At 47.0% G+C, this 12,500-nt stretch overlaps 2 protein-coding genes across 3 annotated transcripts in view; one reads left to right on the top strand and one right to left on the bottom strand.

The window, feature by feature from the left end:
* Positions 1-4,446, bottom strand: part of LOC139532773 (uncharacterized) — a 6,410-nt gene extending 1,964 nt beyond the window's left edge. The window contains exons 1-2 of the mRNA XM_071330795.1: positions 2,036-4,446; positions 1-1,859 (exon numbers count right to left, since the gene is read on the bottom strand). The exon at positions 1-1,859 is cut by the window's left edge and continues 1,964 nt beyond it. Of these exons, the coding sequence (XP_071186896.1) occupies positions 1,856-1,859; positions 2,036-4,020 (1,989 nt within the window). The 5' untranslated portion in view covers positions 4,021-4,446 and the 3' untranslated portion in view covers positions 1-1,855. The remainder of the gene's footprint in view (positions 1,860-2,035) is intronic.
* nhsb (Nance-Horan syndrome b (congenital cataracts and dental anomalies)) overlaps positions 1-12,500 on the top strand; it is a 177,711-nt gene that overhangs the window by 68,404 nt on the left and 96,807 nt on the right. The window lies entirely within an intron of this gene.

Genomic DNA, 12,500 nt, shown 5'->3' on the forward strand with positions numbered 1-12,500 from the left:
CTGGCTTCTGCTCAGGACGTTGTGTTCGTCAAGGAAATGATGTAGTCTGCTATTTATAATACTGCAGAGAATTTTCCCCAAGTTGCTGTTAACGCAAATTCCTCTGTAATTATTTGGGTCAAATTTGTCTCCATTTTTATAGATTGGTGTGATCAATCCCTGGTTCCAAATATCGGGGAAAATACCTGCAGTGAGGATAATGTTGAAGAGTTTGAGTATAGCCAATTTGAATTTGTGGTCTGTATATTTGATCATTTCATTTAAAATACCATCAGCACCACAGGCCTTTTTGGGTTGGAGATTGCATAGTTTTTCCAATAATTCTTCTTCTGTAATTGGGGTATCCACAGGATTCTGATAGTCTTTGACTGCTAATTCAAGGATTTGTAATTTTTCTTGTATATCTTTTTGTTCTGGGCTCTTTGTTATATTGCTGTAGAGGTTTGCAAAGTGATTTCTCCACATATCCCCATTTTGGATAGCCAATTCCTCATGATGAGGTTTGTTTAATTTATTCCAATTCTCCCAGAAGTGGTTTGATTCTATGGATTCCTCAATTCCATCCAGCTGATTTCTAATGTGCTGTTCCTTTTTTGTTCTTAGGGTGCGTTTGTATTGCTTCAGTGTTTCCCCATATTGAAGGCGTATATTTTTGTTGTCTGGTTCTCTGTGTTTTTGATTAGATATATTTCTCAATGACTTTCTTAGATTTTTGCAATCATTATCAAACCATTTTTCATTATCTGTTATTTTTGGTTTGCTCTTATGCTTCTTTAGATTAGCAAAGGAGGCTAATTTGTAAAATATAAAGTTTATGTTCCTAACGGCCAAATTTACACCTTCATTGCTGAAGGAGAACGTTAAGGCTAAAAAGTTGTCCAGGAGAGATTGTATTTTTTGGCTACTAATTGCTTTTTGGTAGATGTCTGTACTGTTTGCACTCCATCTATAGGCTTGTTTAGTACCATGTAATTTATTGGGCCGTGATGCTTCATGGTTGGGTTCTGCTCTTCTCAGATACACTGTGATTTTACTGTGGTCTGAGAGAGGTGTTAGTGGGCTGACTGTGAAGGCTCTGAGAGACTCTGGGTTTAGGTCGGTGAGGAAGTAGTCTACAGTGCTGCTGCCAAGAGATGAGCTGTAGGTGTACCTACCAAAAGAGTCTCCTCTCAGCCTGCCATTGACTATGTACAGACCCAGTGTTCGACAGAGCCTCAGGAGCTGTACTCCGTTTTTGTTTTTCACTTTGTCATAGTTGTTTCTGTGGGGGTATGTGGGGAGGGAAAGGTTGTTGCTTCCTGGTAGGTGTTTATCCCCATGACTGTTAATAGTGTCTTGTTCTTCTGCTGTTCTAGCATTCAGGTCTCCACAGACCAGTACGTTGCCTTGGGCCTGAAAGTGACTAATCTCCCCCTCTAGAATGGAGAAACTCTCTTCATTGAAGTAGGGTGACTCTGAGGGGGGAATGTATGTGGCACAGAGGAAGACGTTTTTATCTGTCAAGATAGCCTCCTTGTTTATTTTTAACCAGATAAAGAATTCTCCTGTTTTGATCAATTCGATTGAATTAATTAGTTCAGATTTATACCATATTAGCAATCCCCCTGAGTCTCTGCCCTGTTTGATTCCTTTTAATTTAGTGGATGGTATGATTATCTCCCTATAACCTAGTGGACAGCCAGTGGAAACATCACCTCTGCACCATGTTTCCTGTAGTACTACAATATCAACATCATCAATTTCTTTCAGGAAGTCTGGGTTTCTGCTCTTTAGCCCAAAAGCAGAGGACTTCAATCCTTGTAAATTCCAACATGCAACGTAAAAAGACTTCATCACTTTTTTTCTTTTCTTTTCTTTACCTTTCAAAATGAGACAAACACTCACAATCCAAGAAGAACCATTAAAATAGGACTTTTCAATTAAAGTAAACTCTTATTTTGCAAATGTGATTTGTTTATAATTTAAGATAGAATTTGTGTCATGCCACTTGGGTGGATGTAGTGTGAGAATGGTGGAGTTCATGTGCTCATCTTACCATGACCCTCGGCCCATCACATGTGAGCATAGTAGACTCAGCATTTGTTTGATGTCACTCATTTGGTTGGTGGGGGCTGGGCCAGTTGCTCCTCTCACAGCCTGTGCGTAGCTCTGCCTGCTGGGCTGTGGCTCCTCCAGGTGTGGGTCTGCGGTGGGGGGCAGGGGGGTGGGAGGCCTCGTCTGGGTGGCTCTGAAGCTGGGCTGGGGTGGTCTGTGCTGCGCTGGCTGTGGTGGGCATTGAGGTTGGTGGTGCTGTGGTCGTGGCTGGGGGGTCCAGGGTGCTGGTCCGGGATGTTGTCTCGGTGATCTCGGCAGGGTGGAGATTGCTCTGCTGTTCCTGGGTGGAGAGGTCGGGCTGCGGTTTAAAGCGACGTCCTTGAGAGTCTTGGCAAGGATGGGGACTGTCTCCCTGTACAGGTGAACATGGTCATAGAGACAGTCCAGATCGAGGGTGGGATGGTGGGCCAGGTGTACATTGGGTCGCAGGGCACAGTCCCGGGATAGGCTGGCGTTTATTCTTTGGATTGTGGCAGGGTGGAAGTCCCTCCTCTGTAGAAGGGTTGACACTATGATTCTTGTGTTGGGGAAGATTGCGGAGGCCTTCTCAATCACTCCCCGTAGTGAAGTGGCCACCCTCTCCTGCTGAGCACGCAGGTCGTTGCTTCCGGTGTGTATGATTATGTGGCTTGGCGACCCGAGATGGTTCTTATCAAGCAGCTCCATGGCACTCTGCGTTGTTGGGCACCACACCTTTCTCGTTTTGTGTCTAGGGAAAAGTTTCTTCTCCTGAACATACTTCCCATTTGAGTCCATTAACAGGACGATGTCAGCCAGTGTTTCTTCTGGATTGGGGGGGGCAGAGGGGGGGCTGGTGGGTGTTGGAGCTGGGGTGTGGCTGGTCTGTGTCGGTGCCACTGTCAGTGGGAGGCTGTTCTGTGGGTTGGGGAGGAGGGATGCAGCAGCCAGGGCTGGGGAAGTCTGGCTGGTTGAGCTGGGTTCCTCTGCTGTGTGAGGGCAGGTCATAGGGTGGTGATCTATCTGCTCCTGCAGCCTGTCCTCTGCTCTCTTTCTCTCCTGCAGCTCCTCTCTTAGTGCGGTCAGCTCCTTATTGCTGCTCTGCCTGTCTTTTTGGAGCTCTCTCACCTCCTTTGTTAGATCAGCCAGCTCTCTCTTGAGTCCGTCTCTCTCTTGCTGAACCTCTTTCAGCTGTGTTGCAAGGCTGCTGTCCTGCTCTGTCCTCACCTTGGTTAGGAGCTCCTCTAAGGTGTGGTTGTCTGGTTGCTGTTTGCTCACGCTCTCCCTGAGCAGGACCACCTCCCCCTCCAGTTTGGTGAACTCATCCCTCATGGCAGCCATGGTGGTGAGGAGGGCCTGAGCCTGCTCTGCACTGAGGGGGTCGCTCTCCTCCTGGGGCGTGTCCTCCACTATGGTGGGAAGAGAGGTGCTGGATGTGCTTGTTTGGGTGGGGAGGGTAGGGGTGAGGGTGGTGCTGGTGGAGTTTCTCTTGTGGGAGGGCATGTCACTGGTGGTGTCCTTTTCTCTCTCCGCTCTCTCCTTAATGGTCTGAAAGTCTGTTTCAAACAGCCTAATGTTACCTTGCACCATGACAGTTCCAGTCTTGTAGAGGTTGATTGTTATCATGGTGCTGTCAGGGTCGTCTGTCTCTTTGATTTTCAGCTTCCACCCATTACAGATTCCCTCTTTCTTTATGCATGGGTAGTGAGAGCAGACTGCTGAGCGCCATGCATTTGGCTGGTCAGTGAGGAAGATGAGATTACTCACGTCACCGTTTTTGTAGAGGTCTGCAAAAAGGGTTTCTGGCCTCTCCTCTAGTAGTTTCTGTTTAAAAGTTTTCCTCATTGTGTCATTTTTGGCCTTTTTTGGGTAGAGAATGGATTCTGCGCTGAGGGGGAGTGGGGACATGGTGTCTGTGCGCTCTGCTACTACCGCTGCTGCTGCGCTGTTCTGCTGCCCCGTTGCCATGGCAACCGATTTGTTTGTCTGCTGTTCGCGCTACTTTAGTTCAAAAAACAGCAAAAAGAGTGAAAAATCCTCACACAAAAAACTGAAGATATGTTTACAGTTAGTCCGTGCTCCTTTTTGGTTTACTCACTCAGTTTGGTCGTTTGATGTAGTTGTATTAACTGCCCTTGCTAGGTTTGTTCTAGCTCGTTTCTTCTGGCTAGCTTGTTAGTCTGCTGGCTAGGTCTTTGATGTGTAGCTAGCTAGCTAGACTCAAAACTTCTTAACTTGAGGCGCAAAGTTATTTTATTTTTTTTCTATTCTGAATGAATAGAGTTGTTGTTCATTACTTCTTGTCTGGAATTCTTCTTCGATTAGAGTGTTTATCTCATTCTAAAAACCAAAAAAAAATCAAATATATCAGGAGCTCATGTTGAGCATGACTCTCTCTCTCTCTCTCTCTCTCTCTCTCTCTCATAGTGTTTGATACCCTGTAGATTACTTAGTGGAGGACATGTCCCTGCAGATGACATGTGATTTACTGAATGAATCCTGTCATGTAAAGCTCAGCCTTGTGTTTTTCATGGATCAGAGACTAGTGATCCTGCAACTGATAGAGGTTGTTTTGGTTGTGTTTATCACTGTCACCATCTGTTGTTGTTGTCATTGTTGTTGTTGATGATGATGTTGAATCTAGGCAGGCCAGGAAGGAAGATGTCCAGTAGGATGTCATACATTAGAGTTTCCTGTCCTACTTGGTTCCTAGGGTAGGTTACCTCCAGCCGCTCCACTTGTTAAATCTATTCTACAACTAGCACACCTGATTCAATGGATCAAGGGCTTGGTGATTAGTTGGCTAACTGAATTGACCATTGTACCAGTTGAATTGACTACTGGAATAGATCGTAGAAGTGGAACGTCTGGGGAAAGGTCTACTCCAGGAGAGGATTGGGTCCATATCTGCCATTCCATCGAGCTATGATATTGGGCATACTGTATAAAGGGTTGGTCAGGACAGTGCTAATGGCATGGCTTCCCAGATACCACACTCTTACCCCTCTCCAGCACCCCCCCTCCCCTCCTCCTCCCCCTAGGATGTCTGGTGTGTCGGTAAGCTAAAGCTCTCCATGGGAGAGGAGGCTCTCTCTCTCTTCTCCTGACTGTAAATACATTTAGAACAGACATGACCAGCTCATGGCCCTCCCTGAGAAACATTGCTAGCTTCCTCCTCATCCTCAGATAGATACAAAAAAAACATAATTATCTTTCTTTCTTCTCTTTCTTCAGTCACTAATGAAGCTAGCCGATAGGCAGAAACCTCAACCTAAAAATGGGTGATGGGAGGAGTTAGTTAGAATGAGAGCGTTTCACAAGATAAGCAATCTATTTTAGTTTTGGTCTAATTCTAAACATTCTCTCCCAACGCTTGAAGGCTAATGTCGTTTGCTTGTCCTTCCTCACAGTCCCAAACGGCATCCTATTCCCTATATAGTGCACTACTTTTGACCAAAGCCCTATGGGGAATAGGGTGCCGTTTGGGACAAAGGCCATGTAAGTCCAAAGAAGCGAATGGAAATGAACTAAAGCCCGATCTGATTGGTTTATTCAATCAGTTGGAGGACGAGGTGAAATGTAGAGGACAGACATCAAGGCCAAGACCAAACAGGCCGTTCTTCTAAGGCCTTTTAAAACATTCTGCAACAGAAAACTAAAATGAGCGTTTCTTATTGGACAAGTCCAGGTAGTCCCAACCTGTTTCAGTTCAGATTTCTTCCATTCGGTGCCTAATGAACACGACCCATGTCCTTGTTAGGACATGCCTCAACCCCAGGCTAACAGTATGGTGTGATGCTGCTAATCTGCTTTCCAGGCCTGACATCAGGAGAGGGCTACCCCTGTAAATCTGCAGATTACACGTAGGTGATTGAGTGTTCCGTTAACATTATGTCTTAAGCTAAAGGATTGGCCAGTGGCTCAAGCTAATTATGGCTGACCAGTGTGTGCTAGAAGGGGTTGTTAACACTCACTTGTTTTCCCATTCAGATTTATGGGAACATGTTTAGTTCAGGGAAAGTGAACTGAAAGTGAACTGGGTCTATTTTATGGACTCTAACGGGTTAAGGCTTTATTACTAAAAAATCTCCTTGCTTTTGTCTACCTTTGTCTTAAAAGGAGACATAAAACCTATGGAATGGGATATAGAGTAGACGAGTCTCAATAACTGTATGGTGGTGTGTGTGATGGGGGGATACTCTGTTACTGTCAGACAATGATTTGCTAAGAAGGCAGAGCATTTGTCTCAAAGTGTGGTAGCAGGGTACAGAGGTCAGAGGTCAGAGAGTCAATTTCACCATGACTGCTTGTCTCAGAGTGTGACTCTTGAGTATAGCTTCACACTGGGGGAATGGTGTGTGTGTGTGTGTGTGTGTGTGTGTGTGTGTGTGTGTGTGTGTGTGTGTGTGTGTGTGTGTGTGTGTGTGTGTGTGTGTGTGTGTGTGTGTGTGTGTGTGTGTGTGTGTGTGTGTGTGTGTGTGTGTGTGTAATGGGATAGGAACCTCCCTCTCATGTCTTCAGTTGGTCACACGCATGCACACACAGCCTTTGCGTGTGGTTGTGGGGGCGTGGTGAGATGGTACTCAGAGGGGCAGGGTGTGGTCAGATGTTAGGGGTGTGGTCAGAGCTTAAGGGTGTGGTCAGAGGTTAGGGGTGTGGTCAGAGGTTAGGTGTGGGCGGTAGAGGTCCTGGGAGCTGTAGGGAGCCTGTCAGAAGTGTGAGTGATGGGAAGAAGGACGTAAGGAAGGAAGGAAGGAAGGAAGGAAGGAAGGAAGGAAGGAAGGAAGGAAGGAAGGAAGGAAGGAAGGAAGGAAGGAAGGAAGGAAGGAAGGAAGGAAGGAAGGAAGGAAGGAAGGAAGGAAGGGGACTCTACACTCTACAGATGCAAACTTTGATTTTATCTGCCATACTTTTATGGACAACAGTGTGTTCCTTGTCTCAGTATGGATAACTGTCTGGAGAGGACTAGGAGAGGTGGAGGGAAATGGAGAGACAGGGTCACTCTAGCTAGCAGACTTCCAGAGCCTTGAGATGTTGACAAGATCCAGGTCTTCCCCTCTCCACGGGGCTGTAGTTTAGCCTAGGGTCACGGGTCACTCCAATAACAAGCGTGTGTAATTAGCGTGGCAGCACCAATCACACGCCTTTGTTCTGTGGGAGGACCATTTAGGTTGCTTTTGTCCTGGGAAACATCTAGAGGGGGCGGGTCACTGTGCTCTTCACAGACTCTACATGGCATGTTTCTTCTCATCTAAAGAAAACAAAGACTCTAATTTCAGACGTTTCCCTTTCGTCCAATGAACGGCGAGCTCCAGGACCCCAAGGAGGTCTCCATTAAGAATAACTATCAACACCAGGACATCTAAACCTCCATCAGACAGTCCATCTTGTCCCTGTGTCTGTGATAGATGTACTGTTGTTATAGCTGTTCATAGTAGTGACATCTAAACCTCCATCAGACAGTCCATCTTGTCCCTGTGTCTGTGATAGATGTACTGTTGTTATAGCTGGTCATAGTAGTGACATCTAAACCTCCATCAGACAGTCCATCTTGTCCCTGTGTCTGTGATAGATGTACTGTTGTTATAGCTGGTCATAGTAGTGACATCCCTCTGTCTGTGATAGATGTACTGTTGTTATAGCTGGTCATAGTAGTGACATCCCTGTGTCTGTGATAGATGTCATGTTGTTATAGCTGGTCATAGTAGTGACATCCCTGTGTCTGTGATAGATGTCATGTTGCTATAGCTGGTCATAGTAGTGACATCCCTGTGTCTGTGATAGATGTCATGTTGTTATAGCTGGTCATAGTAGTGACATCCCTGTGTCTGTGATAGATATCGTGTTGCTATAGCTGGTGATAGTAGTGTGTGTGTGTTTGAGTGGGGTGGTTTAACAGTAGAGGGATGTGTCCCCAGTCTCTACTACCTCACCACCCCACTCAACTCTACTTTAACAGTAGGGGGATGTGTCCCCAGTCTCTACTACCTCACCACCCCACTCAACTCTACTTTAACAGTAGAGGGATGTGTCCCCAGTCTCTACTACCTCACCACCCCACTCAACTCTACTTTAACAGTAGAGGGATGTGTCCCCAGTCTCTACTACCTCACCACCCCACTCAACTCTACTTTAACAGTAGGGGGATGTGTCCCCAGTCTCTACTACCTCACCACCCCACTCAACTCTACTTTAACAGTAGGGGGATGTGTTCCCAGTCTCTACTACCTCACCACCCCACTCAACTCTACTTTAACAGTAGAGGGATGTGTCCCCAGTCTCTACTACCTCACCACCCCACTCAACTCTACTTTAACAGTAGGGGGATGTGTTCCCAGTCTCTACTACCTCACCACCCCACTCAACTATACTTTAACAGTAGAGGGATGTGTTCCCAGTCTCTACTACCTCACCACCCCACTCAACTCTACTTTAACAGTAGAGGGATGTGTTCCCAGTCTCTACTACCTCACCACCCCACTCAACTCTACTTTAACTATAGAGGGATGTGTTCCCAGTCTCTACTACCTCACCACCCCACTCAACTCTACTTTAACAGTAGGGGGATGTGTCCCCAGTCTCTACTACCTCACCACCCCACTCAACTCTACTTTAACAGTAGAGGGATGTGTACCCAGTCTCTACTACCTCACCACCCCACTCAACTCTACTTTAACAGTAGAGGGATGTGTCCCCAGTCTCTACTACCTCACCACCCCACTCAACTCTACTTTAACAGTAGAGGGATGTGTTCCCAGTCTCTACTACCTCACCACCCCACTCAACTCTACTTTAACAGTAGAGGGATGTGTACCCAGTCTCTACTACCTCACCTCACCACTCAACTCTACTTTAACAGTAGAGGGATGTGTTCCCAGTCTCTACTACCTCACCACCCCACTCAACTCTACTTTAACAGTAAAGGGATGTGTCCCCAGTCTCTACTACCTCACCACCCCACTCAACTCTACTTTAACAGTAGAGGGATGTGTACCCAGTCTCTACTACCTCACCTCACCACTCAACTCTACTTTAACAGTAGAGGGATGTGTTCCCAGTCTCTACTACCTCACCACCCCACTCAACTCTACTTTAACAGTAGAGGGATGTGTACCCAGTCTCTACTACCTCACCACCCCACTCAACTCTACTTTAACAGTAGAGGGATGTGTCCCCAGTCTCTACTACCTCACCACCCCACTCAACTATACTTTAACAGTAGAGGGATGTGTCCCCAGTCTCTACTACCTCACCACCCCACTCAACTATACTTTAACAGTAGAGGGATGTGTCCCCAGTCTCTACTACCTCACCACCCCACTCAACTCTACTTTAACAGTAGAGGGATGTGTCCCCAGTCTCTACTACCTCACCACCCCACTCAACTCTACTTTAACAGTAGAGGGATGTGTCCCCAGTCTCTACTACCTCACCACCCCACTCAACTATACTTTAACAGTAGAGGGATGTGTACCCAGTCTCTACTACCTCACCACCCCACTCAACTCTACTTTAACAGTAGAGGGATGTGTTCCCAGTCTCTACCACCTCACCACCCCACTCAACTCTACTTTAACAGTAGAGGGATGTGTCCCCAGTCTCTACTACCTCACCTCACCACCCCACTCAACTATACTTTAACAGTAGAGGGATGTGTACCCAGTCTCTACTACCTCACCACCCCACTCAACTCTACTTTAACAGTAGAGGGATGTGTCCCCAGTCTCTACTACCTCACCACCCCACTCAACTCTACTTTAACAGTAGAGGGATGTGTCCCCAGTCTCTACTACCTCACCTCACCACCCCACTCAACTATACTTTAACAGTAGAGGGATGTGTACCCAGTCTCTACTACCTCACCACCCCACTCAACTCTACTTTAACAGTAGAGGGATGTGTTACCAGTCTCTACTACCTTACCACCCCACTCAACTCTACTTTAACAGTAGAGGGATGTGTACCCAGTCTCTACTACCTCACCTCACCACTCAACTCTACTTTAACAGTAGAGGGATGTGTTCCCAGTCTCTACTACCTCACCACCCCACTCAACTCTACTTTAACAGTAAAGGGATGTGTCCCCAGTCTCTACTACCTCACCACCCCACTCAACTCTACTTTAACAGTAGAGGGATGTGTACCCAGTCTCTACTACCTCACCTCACCACTCAACTCTACTTTAACAGTAGAGGGATGTGTTCCCAGTCTCTACTACCTCACCACCCCACTCAACTCTACTTTAACAGTAGAGGGATGTGTACCCAGTCTCTACTACCTCACCACCCCACTCAACTCTACTTTAACAGTAGAGGGATGTGTCCCCAGTCTCTACTACCTCACCACCCCACTCAACTATACTTTAACAGTAGAGGGATGTGTCCCCAGTCTCTACTACCTCACCACCCCACTCAACTATACTTTAACAGTAGAGGGATGTGTCCCCAGTCTCTACTACCTCACCACCCCACTCAACTCTACTTTAACAGTAGAGGGATGTGTCCCCAGTCTCTACTACCTCACCACCCCACTCAACTCTACTTTAACAGTAGAGGGATGTGTCCCCAGTCTCTACTACCTCACCACCCCACTCAACTATACTTTAACAGTAGAGGGATGTGTACCCAGTCTCTACTACCTCACCACCCCACTCAACTCTACTTTAACAGTAGAGGGATGTGTTCCCAGTCTCTACCACCTCACCACCCCACTCAACTCTACTTTAACAGTAGAGGGATGTGTCCCCAGTCTCTACTACCTCACCTCACCACCCCACTCAACTATACTTTAACAGTAGAGGGATGTGTACCCAGTCTCTACTACCTCACCTCACCTCACCACTCAACTCTACTTTAACAGTAGAGGGATGTGTTCCCAGTCTCTACTACCTCACCACCCCACTCAACTCTACTTTAACAGTAGAGGGATGTGTCCCCAGTCTCTACTACCTCACCACCCCACTCAACTCTACTTTAACAGTAGAGGGATGTGTCCCCAGTCTCTACTACCTCACCTCACCACCCCACTCAACTCTACTTTAACAGTAGAGGGATGTGTCCCCAGTCTCTACTACCTCACCACCCCACTCAACTCTACTTTAACAGTAGAGGGATGTGTTCCCAGTCTCTACTACCTCACCTCCCCACTCAACTCTACTTTAACAGTAGAGGGATGTGTACCCAGTCTCTACTACCTCACCACCCCACTCAACTCTACTTTAACAGTAGAGGGATGTGTCCCCAGTCTCTACTACCTCACCACCCCACTCAACTCTACTTTAACAGTAGAGGGATGTGTTCCCAGTCTCTACTACCTCACCACCCCACTCAACTCTACTTTAACAGTAGAGGGATGTGTCCCCAGTCTCTACTACCTCACCACCCCACTCAACTCTACTTTAACAGTAGAGGGATGTGTCCCCAGTCTCTACTACCTCACCACCCCACTCAACTCTACTTTAACAGTAGAGGGATGTGTCCCCAGTCTCTACTACCTCACCACCCCACTCAACTCTACTTTAACAGTAGAGGGATGTGTTCCCAGTCTCTACTACCTCACCACCCCACTCAACTCTACTTTAACAGTAGAGGGATGTGTCCCCAGTCTCTACTACCTCACCACCCCACTCAACCCTACTTTAACTATAGAGGGATGTGTCCCCAGTCTCTACTACCTCACCACCCCACTCAACTCTACTTTAACAGTAGAGGGATGTGTACCCAGTCTCTACTACCTCACCACCCCACTCAACTCAACTCTACTTTACAGTAGAGGGATGTGTTCCCAGTCTCTACTACCTCACCACCCCACTCAACTCAACTCTACTTTACAGTAGAGGGATGTGTCCCCAGTCTCTACTACCTCACCACCCCACTCAACTCTACTTTACAGTAGAGGGATGTGTACCCAGTCTCTACTACCTCACCTCACCACCCCACTCAACTCTACTTTACAGTAGAGGGATGTGTCCCCAGTCTCTACTACCTCACCACCCCACTCAACTCTACTTTAACAGTAGAGGGATGTGTACCCAGTCTCTACTACCTCACCACCCCACTCAACTCTACTTTAACAGTAGAGGGATGTGTACCCAGTCTCTACTACCTCACCACCCCACTCAACTCTACTTTAACAGTAGAGGGATGTGTACCCAGTCTCTACTACCTCACCACCCCACTCAACTCTACTTTAACAGTAGGGGGATGTGTCCCCAGTCTCTACTACCTCACCACCCCACTCTACTTTAACTATAGAGGGATCACATCCTACATGAATTCCCTCTCTGCCTGGCTTTAAATCTGTTTTTATATCTACAACCCTTTAAACATTTTGGAGTAATTCACTAGAATCTCATAGGGATTATCTATGCCGCCATCCGTTCCCCTCTCTCTCTCTCTCTGTCTCTCTCTCTCCCTCTCTCTCTCTCTCTCTCTCCCTCCCTCTCTCGC

Source organism: Salvelinus alpinus, chromosome 10 (assembly GCF_045679555.1).
Source record: "Salvelinus alpinus chromosome 10, SLU_Salpinus.1, whole genome shotgun sequence".
In the NCBI taxonomy this organism is placed as follows: domain Eukaryota; kingdom Metazoa; phylum Chordata; class Actinopteri; order Salmoniformes; family Salmonidae; genus Salvelinus; species Salvelinus alpinus.